Here is a 24,276-nt window from a genome sequence, read left to right as displayed (position 1 = left end):
ATTTATACGTTTAAGTGAACCATTTTATTAAACACAAGGGACTTTTAGTTTGACGCTGATCTTTTGATGTCATGTTGGACTGCTCCCGCGAGATTTGGATGTACAGCGATTCAGCGGGTGATGACAGCATGGCAGACGCCGACTTTCACTGGTTTAAAGTTGGACTTCGCAATTCTCTCTTATTAGCATGCAGCCAACACATTGATTACATGCTTCATGTGTTTTTGTTTAATAATTGCCATATTTTATAGTTAGTTAGTTTTCATGGTGGATTTGAAGAAAACTTTGTGTCTGCTGTGCTTGGAGGAAATTAGTGTTATCCAGAAAGAAAAATGGTTTTGTGTTTTTCCATTTTATCTCTGATGCCTAAATCCAGCTCAGAGGTGGAAATAACCTGAGTCTGTTCACTGAATGTTTGCACTAGATTTCAGAGGAAGCCATTACAAATATTACTTTTGCTATATTTGCTACAAATGTCAGATCATTACAGATGTCCAGTGAGAATAATGGAACCATAATGACATTTAACACACAGCAGTTCACAGAGCTTGTGGGTACTTAAAAGGCAACCTGCTGCACCCAGTAACTTTTTCAGGGGCAAACCAAGTGTTAGTTTTGTATTTATTCAGCGTCTCTGGGCTCTACGAGCACTGAAAGATTTTATCGTGCAGCGAGGTGCTGATGTCGCTGCTGCAGGCAACCAATCAAAAACTGAAGGGGGAGGGACCTGTCACTCAGGTCACAAAGAAAACAGATGCTTGTCAGATAACCTTCACAGGGGAAGTGAATTGGTTGAAACAGACTGCCTGGTTGTTGCATCAGAGTGTTTGATCGATAAACATGCGATAACATGGTGAAAAAAAAAAATGGCAAAGACCGTCTGGAAATAGAGCTCCTTATACTCCAGTTGTCTCCTGTTGTATGAGTCGATTATTAAAAGAAAATTGCAGAACTCGCCCTCAAAATGACAGTCCTTTTTATATTGCATAACTTAGGAATTGCAAAACAAATCAAATCAGCACCCAAGAATCTGCATCAAATGGAATCATGACGAAAGCACAAAATTCTGTGATTGTTTCAAGGCCTTCTCAACAGTAAACTTCCCTTTGTTACTACAGCTGATGCCGCTTAGTCTGTAAAGTTGGAATGTTTAGCCAAATTGATGCTGTGAAACAAACGTGTCTGTAGATCTCCCACCTTGAGAAGAATGAAGTGTATACGCTGACAGGAGGAGGGGGAGAAGAGAAAGATTTACAACACTGACAAGAGAAAGAGAGAGTGTTTAGTAGGAAGGGCATGGGGTTAGGAGACTGAAAGAAAGTGGTGGAGGAAGGTGGGGGCAATGCAAAAGCCTGGAGTTGGAGCAGAGCAGGGTGCAGCTGAGCCTCTGGCTGGGACACAGCACTGAGGGCTTTATTGTGATTTGTAATTATGTGGTTTTCTGTGGGGCCTCAGTTTGATGCGCTCCCACACTGAGGCTCTTTTTAGCCAGGGAATACTGAGCAGGAGAACAGAGAGAGGGTGGGGCCCGGCTCACTGTTAACTATTTCTGTTAAACCAAGACATGGCTGGTGCTCCACTGGAGTGCACAACTGAGGCAATGACTCAGAAATAGGCTGGTCTATATATAAATGCAGAGACCCTACATTTTTAGAAAAGAACAATTTTCTCCTGGCCATTTCCTTTGATGGATTGGACAGCGAGCACGCATTAATAAAACGGACACAGCAATAAAGTGCGCTGCAACTGCCCCACATGTTCCTCAAGCTGTTCATCCTCAATTAAATTGTTTGGACATTTCAACAATCTGGTGGAATTTTTTAGAGCTGTTCTGAAAGAGTGACGTCGGCCTGTCCTTCAGTGGCTCATTCGTCTTGTGTTGTGTCGTTATTGAGATGTGAATCTTTATTCTCAGCCGCCCCTAGAGACAGATACAGGATCCCTTTATGTACATGCAAAGGGCAAGTGGACAGCAGTTAGTGGAACAAACATACAAAACAGATGGAAAAAGAAAGGGGAACTCACTTATTTAGATATGTTTTAACTAAACTGGGCATGGTTTTCTAAACAAACAAAAAAAATACATGGAAGGATGGAGAGGGCGGTGAAGGCCGAGGCTTTAAGGGAGAGCATGAGGTGATAACAAAGTGAGTGTTGAACATGTTTTGCTGTCAGTCAGAGGCGGAGCTGTGCCAGTTCAGTTGATGAGAGCAGACAGCTGGACTGAGATGAGTATGGAAACAGGGCGAGAGGCACTGAGCAACATGCCACTTTAATTGTAGTGCCAGACTTTATTACTAAAGGCTGCATGTCTATAATAGACCCTGAGGTTTGTTGTGACTTTCATTTTGCCCAAAGCCTGGATGTATTCAACGGTAAATGGTATGAAAATGCTGCTCATGGGGACGTATTTTTAGGTCTAATACGCTATGGACACCGTGTCTGCTCTTTTAAGCAGGCAAGCCTGTCAATGACTCAAACCTGCCCACAACGTCTGCCAGCTGCAGCACTTTGAGTTCCTGTTATTCTCCTTTTTTTTTTTTTTTTTTTTTTTTGTCTGCAGATCTCTGTGCATCTACACACAAAGAACCATCTGATCAGATTCAAGTGATTAATGATGGTTAAATTTAGCCTGTGATGATGCCAGAGCACATTTTGGTAGTCATGTCTAAGTTATCTTTGACTTGTACTGTGTGTAAAAAAAAAAAAAAAAAAAGAACAGTTAAAGTAAATCTATATGGTCTTTTAGCATTTTCACTAGACAATAAGTCCTGTTGTGAAAAATGGCGTGCCCTTTCCTCTCAGGTTTGATTAAAGACTGTGGGGAAATGAGGCATCGAGACAATGAAGGATTCTGGCCTGCAGCAGCAGGAGGAGGAGGAGGGAGGACCTCTATACTCTCTAAGGACACTGAATACATTTTTTTTCTCGGTCTATACAGGAAAAGTGTTTAGTTTACATCGCCACTTCTCAATTACGGCCCGGCTCAGCATACGCGCACGTGTAATCCTGCAGTTTTTCCAAGCTCTGCTTCTCAGTGTTTTTGTTGGCTCAACCTCATCTTGTGGTTCCTCGTGTTAGACTGTAGTCCCTGAAGCACAGGGCCGCCCCACAATCTGAACGGGCTGTAACGTCTGTAAATTCAATGTGTGATTGTTTTAGAGCTAATACAAGCGAGCAGACAAAATGATCCATTGTAACGTGAGCACCTCTTTGAGTTGGTGAGGTTTGAATCAACCCAAAGAGAGGAGAGGCGCATGTGTAAGTGTGTTTGTGTGTAGGGAACAGGAAGGGCAGGGGGAGGGCTGTGCAGCGTGTTTCCTGTGAGGCAGGAAGTGAGCAGGGTCACACCACAAAGCTCTATGAGTTATTGCTCTGAGCTGCTGCTGCCAAAATCCAAAATAAACAATCCAATGGAGCTCCGCTCTTCCCTCGGATTTAGAACTTTGTTCTGATTACACTACAACTCCGCTGTGATGCTACAGAGACGCTGACGGACGGCTTCTTCCAACAACCACTCGGACTGACCGCTCGCATGACGTCTTATTTCATCAATTGCCAAGCGGTCACAAAGGTTCCTGGTCCCGATACCTGGAAACACCTGTTGGTTTAGTCAAAGAAGGTTAATGAAGCGCGCGTCTGGCCCAGCTCGTCCCACAGCATGAAAGCAGAGTCAATCAAACAGTAAATGTTTGTAGAACGAGAAATATACCAGGAAGTTCCTCTAAATGTGCCTGCCTCTAAGTCATTAAAAGTCCTCATAAGTTTCAGGTCTTTCTGTATTTCATTCTAAGTAAAGCCTTTTGGTCCAATTTAATTCTGACCTCTGAAACAGTTAGTAAAGATCCTGTGACAATAACGTCCAACGGAATGACAACGTCAGAGAAAGAGCGGCGAGGGACAGAGCAGGTAATGCAGGTAATCAAAGCTCCATGATAGACCTTGTCTGGAGCGTGTTAGCTTTCAGAAGAGGCCTCATCATCGTCCAGTAGACATGAAAGTGACAGCAACACGTCTCCAAAAAAACAAGTGATTAATGTAAGGAGGAAGGCATCAAGGCTCTGAGGATGAAACTGTAACCTTCACGTGAAAATGTTAGAACATTAAAGAAGCAGAGAGGCGAAGGTTGAGCTGTTTAGGACCGGTCTGAAGTCCAAGAACTGAAATGGGCTACTACAATTCTCCTCATTTGTTTTGAATGAATGCAAATGCATATTTACAGACATTCACATTAATTCCCAGAAGTGGGAGTGTATGGGAAGAAAACACTTCAAACACGCAAGCACATTTTCAGTGTTTCTTTGTACATGCTGTTTTAGTTGCTTGTTTAATGTGAATGTGTGCTTATAGAGGGGAAAAAGCAGGACGAGCGTGATCTACAGTCATCACATCCCAGCTCCTGTCTGTGGTAATCTGACGGCAAATATGTTTTTTTTTATATACAGCTATCTGCACGAAGGGGAGCTAACAACATATTATACATCAAACATTTCCACTTGAGGAATGAATCTGATGGATTCTGCGTTGTGAGAGCCAATTAGTGTTTTTATTTCTGACTTCTTTTAATGCATGTAGTCAGGGCGTAAATCCCCGGTTTCATTACGATACTATATGATGTCGAATCTTTGGCCTGACACACGGATTAGATTTACCCACAGTTACATTTCATGACATGTTTTCACAAAGAGAGAGAGCTGCTGTCCAGCTTAGGTAACTGTGAACAGCAAGTGGGGAAAATATTGACACTATTCTGATTTACGATTTATATGCAGCGCTGATTTTTACAATAAAAATGATAATACGAGAGGTCAGGACCTCCCTGACATTATACCCTTCCCCATTTCTCCCACACTGGATTTCTTACTCCTTTAACAACCTTCAGCAGCAGCACGTGTCATAAGGCTGCTACGATTGGAAAAAGTTTCAGTCGCGATCCCGTTATCACAGCATGTGATCCTCGAGTGAACAGGCTGAATGAATGTCTTAACAAAATAGCAATCTTTGTCAGTCTGCTTGCCAGTAGCATTGTTTGAACGTTCAGGATGATAGAATGATACCAAAACCTGTTTTGATAGCAATGCAACAAAAAGGAAAGCCTCTGGCACCCAGAACAGGTTAGTTCTCCTATTTTTGATTTCACTGCTTCCTGCACACAGTTCAGGGCAGTGAACAGATACGAACATTTTCGCAAGTTGGAAGAGCGAAACAGAGAGAGATGGTGATGTCAATGTTAAGTTTTCTCTTTCTGTTGCAACAACCACTGATGTCACTGGTAATTTAAAGACGTTGGTATTTGCTGATGGGTGAATATCAACAGTCTGTGTCGCGGCTGTATGCTGCAGGTGTTTGAGTGACGCACACAGCAGGCAGGATGCAGCGTGGCTGCAAACAATCAAACCCAGCTCTTTCCTCCACATATGTGCGGCGCTTTGGACTTTTAAGTTAAGTTCTTTAGAGCGGGGAACGCTTTGAAACAGTCAATAAATAACATCTTATTTGTCAGCGTTGTTGCTTTATTTTCACTCTCTGCTGCGCTTGCCTCAAGTGAATATTCTTCTGAGCTTTTCAATTCTGTCTAATTTAAAGCCAAACTAACAGATTGTATTCAAGATTATTTTTTTTTGAGAATTGACTTGAGCTTGTTTCAAATGTTTCTACTTCGTCTGACCACTCAAAGCTCTTGTATACCCATTCATACACTGATGGCAGAGGCTGCTCTGTAATGTAACCATGACAAGCTGACTGACTCTACTTACTAAGTGAAACTCGCCTTTTTTCTTTGTATGAATCAGCATCATCATGTTGTGAACAGAAACGCTTTTAGTTACCGTCCCCGTGAAGACACTCAACACCTGACTCCCCCACTTGCGCTGCTTCGTGGCCCTTTCATCCTGAGTGAAGCTGGAATAATAAGGGTTGAAAAAGTTAACAGCCATATGAATACAGCAAACAGGTGTTACCTCCAACTTCTCCGTGAAATAATATCCCTTTTAAGAATCCAGTGAGCGCCCTGGGCTTGTAGGCTCCGACATAAAGGCCACGTTTCCTTGTTCAGGGTCAACTGTGTGAACATTGTGAATGAATGAATCTGCTTTCTGCTCATATTTGAGCCCGTGTTTAAAGGCAGGCATGTGCATGTCAGCTTCAGTCAGCTGTAATTGTCATGGTGTGGAAAGGTCTATAGCCCAGGGTTTCAGCTCTTGGGTGGTTACCATGGCAATTATCACCAGAGCAGAGTGTGTTTTGAAAGCAAACACGTATGTTTTGACACTTTCACCAGCTGGGTGGATGTCACTGACTGTGTTGAAGGTGACTGTGTTGGTGCCTTCATGTCTGTTTGCAAAAGAGAGTCTTACTTGTGTCCTATTTTCTTACCTTTGGTCAACACACATGTTCTATTATAACGTAGAGGTGGAGTAGAAGTTACAGTGTTTTTAGTTAAAGATGATAACACCCACCTGGACGATGTCCTCATTCGTAATGTTGTTTTATTTTTCAGTGAGATTTTTCCGCCAGATTGGGCCTCGCTTATTTGCAGTAAACAGTCATAACACACACGAAATAACAAGTCAGAGCACAGTTTGCAGGGCTCGTGGAGTATTTGTCTGTCGCTCTGGTCGGCTGCAGAGAGAGGAACCCGAAGGGGAGCCGAGTCAACGGAAAGAGAGCAAGCAAAACAGAGCTACGACGAGGCCTCAGAAGACATGCTGGTTTTTCGGGGCATAGTGGCGCCCACAAAGAAATCTCTGTGAGAGTGGTGGTGCTCCGTATTCCTGTCGAGTACTCACTCAGTCACACTCTCACTCAAACACACAGTGCATTCACAGACACAGCAGAAGTACACCGAAACAACTTGACTGCAGCGTACCACTATCTCCAAGAACACAAATGTGTGTGTCATAATTTTGTTTAACCCTATAGTGGAATTCAATCAAGGCATTTTTAGAGTTCCACCTTTAAACCTGCTGATAAAGTTTGTCCTTTTTCAGCTATTTCATGTTTCTTATCTGTTGCCTGCTGCAGCCTCGGTCAGTACCAGCACCGCAAAGCAGACGTGTACATTTAAAAAAAAAAAAGACTATCTGCAAAAGAATCATGTGCTTAGCTTCTGCAGTGTGTAGTGTTGATGATTGCTGTAGTTGTGATTGCATTTCAAACCCAGTGCTTTTTCTATGCATGTGTCTTTTGGCAGCAGCAGATGGGTAGAACACTGTACTTACTTTTCAGTGCCCTGTTTCTTTCCTTCCATCACCTGCATCTCCACGGTGGTCGCAGCATAATGCTCAAAAACAGGGATCAGCATCAGCAGTGCTCAGTGAAGTGTGGGCTGATGCATCGCTCTGTCTCTGCTGATGTGTTGTTTTTATTGCCTTGAGTGCAAAACTACAGGCCTGCATAGTGTCTCTTAAAGCTAATGGAATAGCAGTAAGACTCCAAAGGATTAGAAACTCCTTTGGAGAAGAGGTAGACGAAAGATTTGTTTTTGTTTCTTGACTTTTTATTTTGTTGTACGAATCAACTTTTTTTCTTCAGACAGGTTTTTTGTAAATGCTGCAAAAGGACAGCATGAAAGAAACATGTTTCCTATGTTGTATTCTCATCTTTAATACATGCATGTCTGCCATGAAGTCTGACTCTTATTTATGCCAGAGCAATGCATGACTTTAGTGAAACATGAGATAGTGTAAGATGCCAGGCTCAGCTGGAGAAGGTCAGGTGTAGGAGTTGAACACAGTGAGAATGAAAGAGGCTGTAATGCAGCAAAGTGTACCGGAGGTTTGGCAAGACTTGAGCGTAATTGGAAAAGTAAAGGAAACAGTTTACAGTCAGGAGACAATGCGTTTTGAGAAGGGTTTTTTTTTTTTTTTGGTGTTCAGAGTGAAAAAGGTCAATGAACTGAAGTCGACATTCTACACGGAAATTTCCACATTCACAGCTTCCTCTGACACTTTCACATGACAGTCAAAATAATTGTGCAAGACATGCTAGGACAGGAAGTCTGGCTAAAGCTGTGAACAAGGTTGCACAGCGTACAGAAGTTTTGGTACTTTTTTAAAGACATTGTATTCATAAATGTTCAGTAGGACCGACGAGAATCAAATGTGGCTCTAGTGTTGCGACTTCTTCACAGAGATATTTTTTGTGTGTCTTCACAAGGAGGCAGAATTAAAGTTAGTCCAGTCAGACTACGAATGGTCACATAGACGTACTCCTCTCTTACATTCGTGTGTAAACCGTGTGAGTCTTTGCCTCATGTTGACTCTCTCCCCATCTTCAAATCCAGGCTCAAAACCCACCTATTCAAGATCGCCTACTCACTCCAACAATACCACTGTACATTTCCCTGTCCTCCTCCTCATTTATCCTTTCATCTGATTTTATCCATTGTCGTTTTTTTAATGTCAATTGTTGTACAGTGTCCTTGTGTGTCCTGAAAGGCACTTATTAATAAAACGTATTATTATCATATCATATCCACCGATAACAACAACGAGGAGCAAAACTTGTGGCAAACAGTGTCCATAGGAATCCTCCCTGCATGCTGTTTGTCACTTCTTGATTCTTGACTCCATGATGTCATGCAGCACCAACAAGACATGGCCAAGTGTGGACAGCTCAAGGTTGATCATGGTGCAGTGATGTGGGTTTGATTGAGGCCTTTTTTGGGTGTAAATGTGTGTTTACTGCAAGAAGTCCTTCATGCTTTGTTGTTAGCAGAACGTTTCCTTCAGGCTAATGTCAGGTCATTGATGCACAGTTCTCGCTGGCATGTGGTTCCAGTGCTCTGCTTTACATACTGACCATCTCTCTCCTGTACAAGCAGAAAGAAAAACCAGGACGGTATCATCTGCAAATTGAGCAGTTGTGTAAAACACAAGTAACCTTTTAGAGTGAATGTACCAGACTTAGGTTCCTGAAATGCAATAACTGCTTTACAGACGGTGTTTTACCTAAGAGAATACGAGATATTGATTTGAGGAATGGATAGCAAACCTTCTCAAGTCTTTCAGGGTTGACACAGTCGGTGTCATCCAAATGACTAATGGTGTTGAAGAGTATCTCATTGTTTTTTTATGATGGTCACATTCTCTGATGTGGTCGATATGGTTCGACATTATTTGGCTTAACTGTGAAGTCATTACAAAGATTCAGTAACGTTGTTATCAAGTATCTCATGGTGCTTTAAAAAAAAGAAAAAGAAAAAAAGGTCATATCCTCAACAGATCGGTCTCAAAGGTGTGACTTGTTGGTAAGCCTCTACCATGTGACTGTTAGATTCCCTGAGTTTATACAGTTCATATGCTGAGCAGGTGACACTGTGCCTCCTGAGTGAATGAAAACCTGAAATAGAAGCAGCACTCCTCTGCGCTGCTTTCACGGTGAGCTGAAATGGAGGCATTTTTGTGGAGACTTGAATGGTTGGCTTTCCCTTCACTGGTCTCTTCTAGTTACTTTTTTGTGGCATATTTAAAAGCCTGTAGCTGAAAGTAGAGAGCAGAGAGTCTTTACACTTCCTATTGAGACATCTAAACTTCAGTTCTTTCACAGTCAAAGTGTCAGCAAAGCCAGTCTCAGCTTGTATGCTCAGGGTAAAATGTGTAACAGAGAAACCTCCCTGTGTACCCCTCCTCTTTTCATTTCCTGTGCTATATTTTTTTTTTTTGCATGTTCAGGTTGCTATAGCAACAGAGCAATTGAATAAACTTCCTGTCTTTTTCCTGTGGTTAATTGCAGCCTCTTTTGCCTGATTTTTTTTCCTCTTCCATTTAAATCTCTTGCACATTTCAGCTCTGTTGATTTCACATTATGCATCATTGCACGAAAATATTCATACCACACACAATGGGTTATCTGTTTTCTTGATGAGCACATTTCAGAACCTATAATTACCGGTTTAGAGTTAAAAAATTAACCTTTCTTTGCCAGCATGATGAACAAGTAAAACAAAACAAAAAAAAACACCAGTGTGCTTTAAAACAATCTTTATCTCTGCAGCACACATGTTTCTTTTAGAATAATTCTTTAAATCTCTTTCAGAGCTGACAATGATTTGAACTGTTGTATTTGTTGAAATAGGTTTTTTAAAAGGTGTACCATAATTCTCTCAAAGTCAAAGGTAAAGGTATCTTTATTGTCTCTGCATGGAAATTATTTTACAGCAGGAAACATACATACTCTTCAATTTGCTATACTGTGCTACTAATGGTCCCTATCTCAAATAATCTTAATTTAATATACAAAAATAAGAGTCGGAATCCTTATAACCAGCCAATGAATGAAACAGTTGGCAAATCTTTTTTCCTTTTGGTTATCGTAAAATTGTTTTCAAAGTTTAAATTGAGCTGTTAACCTTCACTCCTCATCCCTGAAGCCTTTAGCTGCTTTCATTCGTGGCTACTTGCTCACTAAATCCTCTCCCCCTTATAAATAAATTTGGCATTAAAAATGAAATGGTTATTTGGCTGTCTTCATTATTTAGCTTTAAAGTTCATGTTGAAAGAGAACGGGTTTTATCTGAGAGTTAAAATGTGACTCACAGTGTCGTTTCAACTTAAAATGCTGAGTAATGATGTTTGCTCTAGCCGTGTCAGGTGCATTGGTCTGGTCCCACCTTTCATGTCTGCCGGCTTGAAGGCCATGCAGCCTCTGATTTTCAGAGCTGTGAGAAGGCCAGTCATCTCAGGCAGCCTTGGTTGCCTGATCTGCTCTTTGATCAATGGCCTTTCAGTTGGGAGTAATTATCCAAAGCCTGACCTGGAGGCTGCTCGACTTTGCTCCCAGCCAGGTACACACAACTCTGCAGAGGCTACAGATTATATTGAAAAAGTTCATGGCCCGATCTGAAATTGCAAATTAATGCCTTGTTGGCAAATACAAAAATGTGATTTCAGGCGGCCAGTCTGCTCTTTCTGTTCTAGTAAGTAAAACATTTATTTTACTACATTCTATAACCATTAATATAATGTGCTTTAATAAAGGCAAACTTTTTAATTGTTTCTGCAGCCTCAATGTGAACACCTAAAAGTAGAGGATTTGACTGCAGCACCTGAAGCCACATTTGATTGCATGCTGTTTAATATGTTAATAATATTACAGTTTAACGACCGTTGACTTTGTTGGCATTTAAGGTAACTCAAAGAAAGCAAAAAAGATGTTTTACTTAAAGCTACTGTAGGTTGTTTTTTTTTTTAGCTAGTTATGAAGCAGATTAACACTAATACCTCTATGTGACGCAGAAAATCAACCCAGACCATCAGCTGTGACATTGATTTAGTTTTTAATGCTTGTTACCGCGGTAGCAGGCTCGCTGTCAAACGGACAAAAAAACGACCTTTGTGTCCACAGTAGACTAAGACCAAGACTAAGATATGTTTGACTGTTGAAGACAGCAGGATGAGGCTTTTAGTCAGAAAACACTTCTAACATCTGTACAGGACAGAACCAGCAGGCACCACTTGGTCCATAGGATCCCCCCCAAAAACAACACACACTACGTTGAGTAGTGAAAGGCATGCAATTGTCTGAAAGCACTCATTTTAATTCCAGTTTAAACTTGAACCTAAAAACTGTCTCTCTGAGGATTAAACGATGACCAACATGAATGTGAGTGAAGAAACTGTAGGGAATGATTCTGGTGTTTGACGTGACCCGAGCACTTCATTGTCAGGAGTTCACTGTGAATCGTGTATCCCAGCAATAATTGACATTTCTTGTCTCCTCTTTTGCTGAACATGTTTTTATCCAAACCATATTCTACAGCACATCTGATATTTTGATGCACCAATCCATAATTTATTGAACCTGTTTCCTACCTCCTTCTGTCTGTGTGCCTCTACATGTGTGCGTGTGTGTCTCGGCACGACAGAGGGGGGCTGATAATGGATGCATATATAATGCATCAGCAGTACATTTCCATTTTCCCATGATCCAGCAGATACCCACATTGAGCTGGGATACGACTCAATCTGGGTCTGTGAAGTAAAAAAAAGGGGGTTTTCAGTCTACAATATGCAGATATGAAGGATCAGAGGAACAAATTAATTCCACGCAAAGAGGTTCTCCATCATCTCAATCATATTCCAGCTTCTACCCTGGAGTTCAGTTTCATCACTGGGAGCCTGCAGCTGTTTAGACTGAGGACCACAAAGAGGTGTTAAGCTCTCGGCTTTGTTCGCTGCTTGAAGCCAGATGAAGCTCAAATATTGATTGTGTGGTGAAGTGGCTCCTCCTGTGAGTGTGAACTGGCTTTCTTGGTGACACAAACAGGAAAGTACAAGACATCTCTAAGGTCGAGCGATCCACACAGAAATGTGTTCCATAGTTTTCTGTCTGAACGCATAAAATTCCTGGGCAGAAATTATAATTGCCGTCACAAGTCTGCCAGATAAAGTGCTGCAAGGAAATGTCTATGTGCTCACTGTGAGCGAGGAAGGGAGAAAATAGACACTTTTTTTTCAGGGCTGAGAGCTGTGCAAGGGGCCTCAAATTAGCAGGTATTTTTCAGAGAGCTTGTTCAACTGTTTTCATCGGTGGCAAAAACACTGCTCAATATCTTCCAAAAAATGTGTCCAACAGGGTCAACATAATTCTCTTACTGGGTAAATATCACATACATAAATGCAAATAGGATAAAAGCAAACCCTATACATAACCTATTTTAAAAATAAATGTAAACAATACTTATCTGTTAAAGTGATCCTAAACAAATTATACAAAGTCATGTTGACATGCTTAACATTTTAGATGTGACTACTTTATGTGCTTCCTTGTAGTGTGAATGGCAAGTTGCTGATGTTTTTTCCAACCCCTACAGTGTATAACTGTCTTCTTTTGTATGTATTTTTTTAAATCTAAATATCTTTGTTTTACATGTATATGTACATGTTTATGTGTTCCTGCATACTTTTGTTGTATGCAAATGTTTAATTCCCTATAAGAATTTCTTTAGTAAAGGAAGAAAAAAACCCACTGCTCAATAACTAACAAGGTTTTATTTTTAAGGCCTCTCATGCAAATTCATCCTAGCTGATCAAATAACCAAACTTCTACTGTTCTACTGTCTACATAAGTAAGCACACAGTAGATGCAGAATGAAGGGATGTGCTGTCAAATAAAGGAAGTACTCCAGCGACCGCAGCCCGCATGACGTAAAAAGCACAGGAAATCATGTGACCTGGCTTAATAGCCGTCTGAGATGCATATGTATGCAGTGAACATGCCGTGTGCTGCTTCTTCCTCTTAAAGCAGTGTTGTGTTCTTCTTGGTCATAATGCAGACTGAACATCAGTATGAGGTATCAGCGTCTGGCCCTGGTGCTCACTCATGGTGCTGCTACAGATGAAGGATAATGTGCTTGTAGTTGCTGTTGCGTGTATTTTCTGTGTATACATGTAAAGTATGATTATATTTTTTTTCCAGTTTATCTTAAAGCCATCCCAGGTCTTTGTCTAGACTAATCCGTGACAGCTTCCACCCGAGGAATACATTGAGTAAATCTTGTGTTAACTTGAGACAGATGTGAGGTTTTTTTTTTCTTGTATTGGAAATGCCACAGATATTGTACAGTTAAAAGGTTGCTCATGTATTTCTACTTTTTTTTTTTAAATCCCCCCAAAACACCAGTGGCCACAGTTAGTAAATTACCACAGGAGAAAGTGTGGGTTTTTTTGGGGGGTTTTTTCAGCTGTGGGCCTGAAGGTCATCTAGTGTTTGGAAATCAGCTTGCCTATCTGTTTTGCAGTAGCACTCCAGATGTTAGGCATGTTAGAAGTGCGTGCTTTTCCATCACTGAAAACTGTTCAAAAATCAACATCAATTATGAATTCAGTCCATCTGGTGGGCTGTGATTAGGACTCCTGGCCTCCTGTAGCAGGCCTGATAGCTGGTCCTGCTTACAACTCTGTCAAATGGTTTCACAACTACAATCAAATCCAGAGCTGCTGAACTGAGGCCCAAGACATTTCTCTTATACTTATTTTCATCCTGTAAGGGGCATGATTGGTGTTTCCCTTTTATAAAGATTTATGTTGGATTTTACACTTCTCAACTTCTGTGCACAGAATCACAGCATTTAGTTTGCACAAGGCTCTAGTCCGTTTCCTCCTCTTCACCTTTGTCTCTCCTCGACTGAGCCTCTCTCTGCTGTCCTGCCATGATGAATGGTTTTGCTGTCCCACTCAGTCTCTCATCAATGTCTCTGAAAACACTCCCACATCTGCTTCTTCTGACGTTGTCCTAACTCTGTTTTATCTCTTCACCTTCCTGAAGCACTTCTGACCTCTACCATTGTCTCTGCAGAGCGGAAGGCATGTGATTTGGTAATATTACCTGCTCTACATCCCGTTTTCCATCTTTTCCAATTAGTGAAACATGTCATTTCCAAATTGGTTTAGCAGATCCGTTGCTGTGTGTTTGTGTTTATGCGTTGCTGCAGCAAAACAAAAAAACATAGCATGGGGAGTTTGTTGTGGAGCTTTAAGGACAGATCAACTTTACTGAGACAATTAGATTTTCTTTCATCTTTGGCTCTGCAAAGACAGCACAGAGTTAGGAAGTTTGTCTGGTTCCACGGCGTCTGATTGTTTGTTTGATCTTCTGTCGGGGTCGAGAGAGGTAAGACAAAAAGCCGCAGAGAGTTTAAAGTGTAAAGATTACCAGAGAGAAGGCATCAGCCTATCGCGCAGCAGGCTGCTTGACTCGATGGATGTGACACCTCTCTCTTGCAGACTTGTTTGCATGCAAGCGTCCTTATAAACTGAACCCTAATCATACTCATAAATGCGTCAGTGTGACTGACTATTTACTTTGTGTTTTTCAGTAGCTCTTAATGTCGTCTATTGACGGGGGGGGGGGGGGGATGTCTGTGCAGCATCCTGCCCTTCAAGGAAGACACTGTACTGCCAGCGTTTAACCTCTCTAATTATTTAAAATAAGCTGAAATCTCATCCCAAAAACACACGTGTACCCACAAGAAGCCTTCAAATGTGTATTAGTTTTAGAAAATGTGTCTCCACAAATATTAACTCTCAAATGAGAAACTATAACTTACCAATATAAAGACAGCCCCCCCCCCCTTTTTCCCCCTCTGACGGTTGATACTGACAACATGCATTCTAGGTTTAAGAAGCTTCTACTGATTAATGGATAATGTTTTTGTTTTTATAACTAAATTAAACATCTATTGTTGTATTCTTTTAAGTGTGTAAACCCCTGATGCTATTATAGCATGTTATTAAATAACTTATTTGGATCTCAAATTTTGCTACCACATGATCATTTATGATTTAAATTCCATTCAAGGGCCTTTGATTGATGAGATGATATTAAAGCCATTTTCAAACCCGTGATGTCAGATCTTTCTCTTCATCTTGAACAGGAGGATTTGAGTTGATGTTTTCAAGTTGCATCGTGAATAATTGAATCAATAGTTATCTGTTTCCTCACTCTGCTGATCTGCCTCCTTTGTGAGTCTTTCCTCACATTCTCTAAAAAGGATATGGACTCAGGGATTTTGTCATTCTCCACTTTGGCAGCAGTTGTCAGTGTGCCGTCCAGACTTGGTCTTTGCCAGAGGCATGGTAGCCATCTGTTGAATGAAACTGTAACTCTCTGTCCCTGTCTGTGAAACAGAGAGAGACGCTTATGTGTGTGCGTGTGTGCGCACACACAAGTGTGTATCTTTTGCCTTCTTGAGTGTACACATGTTTCACGCAAGACGCTTCCATTTTTTTCCCTTGATTGGATCTGAGAATATGAAGTTGGCACATGTGTCTCTTGCAGGGCCTCTGGTCTGCAACCTAGATTGGCACATTTCTTTGACACGTAGCTCAGAGGAACAGGCGGCATCAGACCGCCTCATGGCTGGTGAGTAGGCGGCTGGGGACAGAGGGAGGAAGAGTTTGAGAAATGATGGAAGTTGAAATTAATAAGATTATGGAATAAAGAGAGAATGAGGCAATGGAGAGATAAAGGAGGGATTTATTATATTATATTGTTTTGCACATGAGATATCTGTGTGTGCGTGTCAGAGAGTTCAGTCCTTTCTTTCTGGATCCTGAGATTTTGTTGCTGTTTTTCTACCCGTTTCCTTGGAAATCTATTGCTCCTTCACCACGCACGGTGGCATCTTAAGAAACTGCTTCATCATTTGTTTTGCTGCATCTCTTGCTGACTGATAGCCGAAGTCTCTCATTTTGTTATTTGTTTGACGATCCACGTGCCTTTAGGCTGCTGAAGGTGATTAAAGTGACTGCAGGAAGTGTGAGAGAGGAGCCTCTCCTGGACCGTGACGTCAATCTTACAGTACATACCAGCTTTAAGTAAGCGCATCAGTGTTCCCTTTCAGCTTCTATAAGTAAATATTGAACTAAAACCTCATGACGTCCATGTTTGTCTCTTTTGTCTCTGGGGTTGAGCTTCCAAGGCGGTGCATACTTGATATTCATGGCTCAGCCTGTTACCAGGTATTGATTACAGCTCTGTTCTACAGGAAGTGACGGGAAGCAACAGAGAGCCGACCTCACAAACATTTTCGGGGACTAGTGACGTTGACGCTTGTGCTCTCTCCAACTCTACTGTTGATTTTTTTTTTTATCCAACTTTCACGTTTAACACATTTCACATAATCGCTCAGTGAACTGTGTAATGAAAGAGTGTGAAATTCAGCCAAGCACATGCTTTTTACATTTTCCGGTACACATTGTCCGCATGCTATGGAGTTGGACCGACTCAAGTGTGATATCATTTATAATCAAGTCTTGTGAATGATATGTTCTGTACAAAATGCTTTGTTTTAGTGTTTAAGAATTGTGGCTGTCAGATGTATTAGTCAGTCCTGCAGGCTTTTATAATAGACATTTCTATCAAACTAATTCTCAGTCATTTCTCAGTTTGAAAGAAAGGCCCTGACATGAACTCTCCCCCGCTAAAGAGCCCCGCAAATGTGTCTGTTCATGACATCATAATTAAACTGTGAAGAAATGTAGCTAATAAACATGAAGTTGATCATACAGAGCGATTTAGGAGCGTTCTTCAAAGCGGTGCTTCTCTAGAGGGGTTTCAAAGTTACACATCTGTTCCTATCCTCTGCACTGAGATAAAACCTCTCCGGTAAGGTCACCTCAAGCCTTTTCTCTTTGCTTGTGACCGTAATTTTTTTTTTTTCTTTCTGTCTGGTGAAGGCCGTTGTCATGCTAACTGAAAGGAGGCCTGAGCTCTGAGTGACTGTGCTGTGAGCTGTAGCACTGATTTGAACGGTCCAGGCCTGAACATCAACAGTGAGCCTGTGTTCCGAGCTAGCAGGGACCCACACTGCTGCCTTTGTGTCCGGCTCTCAGTCCCACCGGGATGGGTCACACTTGCTCCAAAACACATGCACATTCATTCACACTCGGAGTAAAAGCATTAATGCCACAGGAGGCAGCCCTTTGAAAGTGTTTACATTTGAGGCTTAATGAAGCTGTGGCTGCAGGATGCTGATGCAACACATAGGAACTGTAAGAAGCGAAAGAACGATGCTGAATGCATTAAGATGTTAATTGTTAGTCTTGACACTGAACGGTTAGAAGTACACGTCTTCATCCCCTGCTCCTTTTATGTCTGGACTTGTCAGTTTCCTCATGCTTCACTGAGCAACTAAACTCTAGAGACGGTGAAAGCATGCCGGGAATTCTCACATCGGGACTGGCGGGCACACTTCCTCTCTTATCCGGTTTCATCTTTGGTCAAATGTGGGAGTTGAAGAAGATTTTTCCTCTCATGCCCTGATTAGAAGAAAACTAACAATCTATTCATAGGACCTTGGCTTTGTGATTTAAAATAAAATAGTTTGAATCCTTACTCTTTGTCCTATTAGCACCGTGGCGATGGTAAAACATTGAAATATCATTCCCATGAATCAGTGCTGAGGATGTACAGTAGCTCAGCAGTTTTATGCTGCCTGGATGCCAAATGCGCACACCTGAGGTTTTGATCAAATTCAAATTACACAGGAATATGTTCATGGAAGCAGGACTAATCTTTAATGAAGCACATGTGGAAACTAAAAACAGGCTGATATAGTGTCCAATGAATAAGTAATTTATGTGCGTTAGCAAAAGGAATTTAAGGCATTAAAGCACATTGCTGGTCACAGGCATTTTCTTCCAATGCTTTACAAATTCTTAACCTGCAACTTATCACCTATATGCTGAACTGTGCTTGTTTCCACCGCCATGTCTGCACACAGTGCGTTTAGGTAATGTTAATTGTTCTTTATTTGTATTTCATTCGTTCTTTTTTATATCAAACCCTGACACAGAAGCATCAAGCTTTTAACTCTTATTCTTGCATTAGCCTACGTTCACTGTAGTATGCTGCCATATGGGACTTGATATGAGCGGTCTCCGTTTGCAGGTGCGCAGCCCGGAGGATCTTACTCATTTGCCATGTCTCGGTCAATGACAAACCCCCCTACCTGTGTAAATACAGTCCTTCCATCTTGGATCAAGCTCAGGTTCTCTCCTGCAGCAGCTGAACCCTACTTATTCTAATCTCGGTCTCCCTGGCACAGCTTTTCCTGGCATCCACCTCCCTGTTGGTTCTGTCTGTCTGCCAGTCACATTGTAAACCGTCAGTAATCAGGCAATTTCCTGAGTCTTGCTGGGAGATTTACAAATTCCCTGTTGCTTTCTCCTTGTGCTACACATCCTCATGCTAATTCCCATGTCTTTCTCGACACACAGATGATGATGTGTTTGCACACACACACACACACACACACACACACACACACACTCACTCACTCAAGAGTTGTCTTTCTTTTTTTCCTCATTTCTTCCCCTTTTTTATTTTGAAAATGTGAGACAAATGCAAACGTTAACTCGTCCTACAAAATGAAACTTGAACCTAAACCTGCACTCCTCTTTTCCCCTCCTTCTGCCCAATATCTCCACAGTTTCCACTCTGACTCAAAGACAACCGCAACCATCATACATAATGCCCAGTTGCTAGGCAGTGGACAGTATTTATTTTCCTGCTAACTCAACTTTTTTCCCCTGCTAACTCAACTCCCCCCCCCCCCGCACAGTCGGATTCCTGCCTGATTTGGTCAAATAGCTTAGTTTAAAACCACAAGTGTCTTTTATTTGAACCTTCTGACAGTTCTAGTTTATTTTGTCGCATGCTGCCACAGGTCTGATGGAGGTTTAATCAAGCTCACGATTAGTTGAAGTGTTGAATATCTTGTGTGTACTTTGAAAAGGAGAATTAAACAAAACTCAGCCTGCTATGTATTTGTCCAACTTTGACACTGTCTGAAAATGGCCATCTTCAGTGATCGCTTTCTGTAGAGTGAAGCTGCACTTCTCAGTGCTGAGTCATAAATATTCTGGTGTCAACAGGACACGTGGAAACGGTGTGTGCATGTGTGCGTGTGTATTCAGGCAGTTACAGTGCTGAGCCTCCATGTTCCAAAGGGAGATTTGGTGATGATGCAGCATTAGCAACAGATCAGACAAAGAGTGTTGTGTAACAGCAACAGGATCAATGTTTTATCAAGCAGACGCTCATCAAGCTCTGAGTTCCTATCACAGCTGTCCCCACAGAAGAAGAGCATATGACAGTTTTTACCCCAATCTTAAGTAAATGACATAAGCATCCTGTATAGGCAGTCCCATCTGACTGTCCAAAGCTATTGTATGCATTTGTTTTATCCAGTTAAGGTTTATTAGTTGAAACACGGGGTGTCTCGTCCTGTGGGGATTCTGTCTTATCAAAGCACATGTGCTTGTTGGTTTCAGCCTTTTTCCTGCCAGCTGGCTACTATGAAATATTAAAGCAGAACAGAACAGTGCAGGACTTACCTGCCTCTGCATATGAATGCGCACGTTGTGCTCGCTGACGTTTTAATAATAAAGATAAAATTCAATAATTAATTATTTTTTGGGTCTGTTTTTAAACTTCACTCCAATCTACAGTATCAAGCTTTTAGCATGTTTTGGTCGTTTTTTGTTCTCTAACATTACAGTTGCCGTCATTTGTAATGACCTGTGGACAGTTTTCTTGAGCTGAAGTATTGTACTGTAAAGAAACCTGCTACTTATTTGTTAATCAAAGCAGGAGCAGTGGCTCCAAGCTAGTGTAAAACTTTATCACACATTTCTCAACGCTAGCTGCTCAGGTTCACAGACTCCAAAGGTCATGTTTACTACTTTCAGGAACGTGTGTGTGTGTGTGTGTGTGTGTGTGTGTGTGTGTGTGTGTGTGTGTGTGTGTGTGTGTGTGTGTGTGTGTGTGTGTGTGTGTGTGTGTGTGTGTGTGTGTGTGTGTGTGTGTGTGTGTGTGTGTGTGTGTGTGTGTGTGTGTGTGTGTGTGTGTGTGTGTGTGTGTGTGTGTGTGTGTGTCTCACTATGTTGTCTATGGTTAAGTCCTATGAGTTAACCGTTGGTATGATAAACTATTTTTGTGTATCTAAGAGACCATTTCAATCTTCCTTTAGCTTAAATACAATATTGTGATTTTTGAGAGCTCAAATGGAAAGAAGGGTCGGGTTTTAGCACATATGATTTATTCATGGTTAAACATTCCATCTGCATTCTGACAAAATCAGTCGTTTCCCTCGGCAGAGAATCTGTTTACAGATTTCAGTCAACGCTCAAGGTATTTAACAAGCCAGAGACAACATTTCTGTCCTCTCTTTTCCTCCTGCTCCACAGCCATTTCACAGACTGTACACCAGATGGATGCGAGCACCATCACAGTATGATTTTTTTAATTGCTTGCTGTGGACAGACAATGTCACTGTGGGTTTTCTGTGTTTCACATATCCTTTTTTTGGATTTGTTGCAATTTGGTCCCATATGTAGTTTTAGTACAAGGTTCATGAGGATGATGCCACCTTAAGACTGACAAAATCTGCCCGATATTAGCATATATTAAACATTTAAGTGCACTATTAGCCAGCCTTTGCTTCTGTTTCAAGGAGGAGGAGTTAGCTGACAGCTGTCTGTACGGACTATCTTGGGCTTTTCTTACCCAGGGGCGTCGCTGTTCATGCTGTGTAGTAGTGTATTTTAAGGGTCATACCAGAAAGCTTTCACCCCAGGCAAGTTTGAGTGAAGAGTGCACTGACAGGCAGCCCTGGGTGGTGTGTGTGTGTGTGTGTTTGTGTGTCTACCGTTGGATTCCTAGTGGCAGATGAGCTCTCTCTGGTCGCCTCGGGCAGTAAGAAATAACTTAGCAGTGGATATGAAAAGCCCACATCACTTTCACTGCAACACGTTTTTATTCAAATGTTAGTCATGGTAAAGTGTTTCATCGTGAAATAAAGTGGCACGTGGATTTTGTATTAAAGAGGTAGAGACAGACCCTGAGTCCTTGTAGGTGCACAATGAGACTGGTCTGGGATCAAAATGAGAGCTCTTTGGGTGAGCTGAAATAAAGACTGCGAGGTGGGGCGAGACGAGGGTCCAGATGTGAGACAGCCGCACTGGTTGCCTGTTTACATTTCGAAGTGAACGGGAGTGTATTTTTAAACCTCTGCCTGTTTTTGTTCTGTCTGCAGGTGCTGGAGAGTCGGGGAAGAGCACCATTGTAAAGCAGATGAAGTGAGTGACTGCTCTTTTTTTTTCTTTTCCTTCCATCATCCCTCACAAATGAATAGATGTGTGTCAGTATTTGGAGGAAATGGATACTTTCCAACACATTTTAAGTAGGCCTGCACAGTTTCAATCAATCATTCAAAGTTTATTTCTATAGCACATTTAAAACAACCTTGGTTGACCAAAGTGCTGTATAGGCAAAATAGCACACTATAAAAAACAGTAAAACAATAAAAATGCAAATACAATAAATAGGAGCATGAACTAAAAAAATGTCAAGCTCAGCTCGTATTAAAAGCCAGAGTAAACGGGTGGGTTGAGGTGATTTGAAATGATCAATGGTTGGAGCAGTTCTTATATCAACAGGTAGGGCTTTCCAAAGACTGGGAGCAGCCACAGCAAAAGGCTCTGTCCCCTCCGGTTTTCTGCCGGCACCTTGGAACAGCATCCAACAGCATCTGGTTAGATGATCGCATCGCTCTGGTAGGAGCACGGACCGTCAATAGCTCAGACACATGTTGCGGCGCCAGCGCATTAAGAGATTTAAAAACAAGTAATAAAATCTTTAACTGGATCCTAAAAACAATCTGAAGCCAGTGAAGAGAGGCCAGGACAGGTGTGATGTGATCGTAACGTCTCTTTCCTGTTAAAAGACGAGCCGCCGTATTTTGAACAAGCTGCAGGCAGCGAAGCAAACACTGATCCACACCATAGTACAAAGAATTACAATAATCCAAACGAGAGGTTATGAACATGTGGATTACTCTTTTGAATTCCTGTGGAGGGAGATAGGCTTTAACTTTTGCCAAGAGACGCAACTGGAAAAAGCTCGTCTTTACAATAGAGCTGATCTGTTCGTTAAATTTAAAACAGTTGACGAAGATAACTCCCAGATATTTTACAGAGGGGCGGCTGTAGGAGGCTAAGGGACCAAGGACACTATCAACCCCATCCAACATGTTGGATTTCCCAAACACGATTATTTCTGTTTGGTTTTTGTTTAGCGTCAGGAAGTTTAATTCCATCCAGGATTTGACATCTTTCAAGCAATTTATCATGTCATTCCAGGAGGAGGCTGTATCAGATTTCAAAGGAAGATAGACTTGCAAGTCGTCTGCAAAGCAATGGAAAGAAATGTTGTATTAGAATTTAAATCGAGAACACATTTTTTACCTTTCAGCGTTCAAAGACAGCAATTGTTTTCTGTAAAATATTCCTGCTCATCCCGTAGAAAACTGTACGTGGCCGTCAGTTGACAATATTAGAAGAAATATTTTACCTATTTAAATCCTCTTAGGTAAGGCCTTCTGTATGTTGTCTAACTAATATTAATGTTTGTTAATGCTTAACTTCATTCTACACACCTTCCTTCCCTTCAGTTCACACACACACACACACACACACACACACACACACACACACACACACACACACACACACACACACACACACACACACACATACACACACACAGTCTGCACTCTCTCGCCCCACCTGTATGTCTGCTGTGATAACAGTTGATCAGCGTAACGTATCAAACGTTTCACTTATCATTTCTTTTGTCATAGTTAAGTTTCATAACTTTTGATCAACCAGAAATTCATTTGACTCTTTCAGAATAAAAGCAAGCTTCACAAAGACAATAAAGTACCCATGCGTGAGATGGCTTGAAATACAAAATAAAAGCACAGTGAAGAACAGTTAGCACCTTAACTAGGTTATATAGAAAAGCGGTTCTACGAGGCTGAATGTTATCTAGTACCAATAAATAAACAACATTTTGTTCGATGAGTGAAAACTGAACACTTGATGTTTGATTATTCTTACATAGTTGTGCTTGAGTATTAATAGTGTGGAGCATTTGAGGGTCTCTTCTGGCTGGTTGGTATTGGCCTGTGTGGACCGAAATGCAAGATCAGATCTTTTGTTTCAGTTCAGCCCTGACAAAAGGTGCACAGCAGGATATGGTTTTTTTTGTTGTTGTTGTTTTTTTAAATAAACAATAAAAAAATCTGCTCTGCTTCCAGCTGTGAGCATAAACTGGTTATTGATGGATTTGAAGACCAACAACTTGTAATGGAAACTGTGACGTAAAGAACTTTCAGAAAGAAGTTTTTCACAAACAAAAAAAGGATAAAAAAACAAAAGAGGAGGACAGCACTAGTTTTTCTTGTCTCTGTATCTGAAGGGACACATTTTGACACTTACTGGTGAAAGAAAATCTCAGATACACGGCTCTCTCAAATTGTCTATATATACTTTATGAATTTATGAACATGTACTGGAGTCCTTTTTTTTTTTTTATCGATGCTGAAGTGAAAGAGCTCAACACAACTGTCCTGTCTCCCCTCTCAGAGGAGTGGGAGTGAATTCTTTCGCCTGTCTTAAAATAGAAAAGAAACAGAACTCAAATGTTATCCCTCATTCCCAGACTAGACTGAGAGTTATAAAACAGCCACAGCATATGGAAATCCTTTATTTGCTATACTATTTAAGTAATGTCCTTACTTATAATTCTAACAAATGGATAATTAATCTGGTAACAGCCCTTCATTTCACGAAGGGCTTTTAATAAATCTAGTGTTGAAATCGTTAAAATAAACGCCCCGTGGTTCACATGCAACTGAAGTGTTTTACTTTTCTGACATCTAACAAACAAAACTGTGAAACACAAATGAGTTATTTGTTAAAAAAAAAG

The 24,276-nt window shown here is 41.3% G+C and overlaps 1 protein-coding gene across 2 annotated transcripts in view; it reads left to right on the top strand.

The window, feature by feature from the left end:
* The window catches only part of LOC306822113 (guanine nucleotide-binding protein G(i) subunit alpha-2-like), a 46,081-nt gene that overhangs the window by 11,649 nt on the left and 10,156 nt on the right, over positions 1-24,276 (top strand). For both annotated transcript variants that reach the window (XM_079340864.1, XM_079340863.1), the window contains one exon: positions 21,542-21,584. In XM_079340864.1, the coding sequence (XP_079196990.1) occupies positions 21,542-21,584 (43 nt within the window). The remainder of the gene's footprint in view (positions 1-21,541; positions 21,585-24,276) is intronic.

This window comes from Symphodus melops (assembly GCF_947650265.1).
Source record: "Symphodus melops genome assembly, chromosome: 4".
Taxonomy (NCBI): Eukaryota; Metazoa; Chordata; class Actinopteri; order Labriformes; family Labridae; genus Symphodus; species Symphodus melops.
Note: the sequence above shows the minus strand (reverse complement) of the source record. Positions and strands in the feature narration are given on the sequence as shown.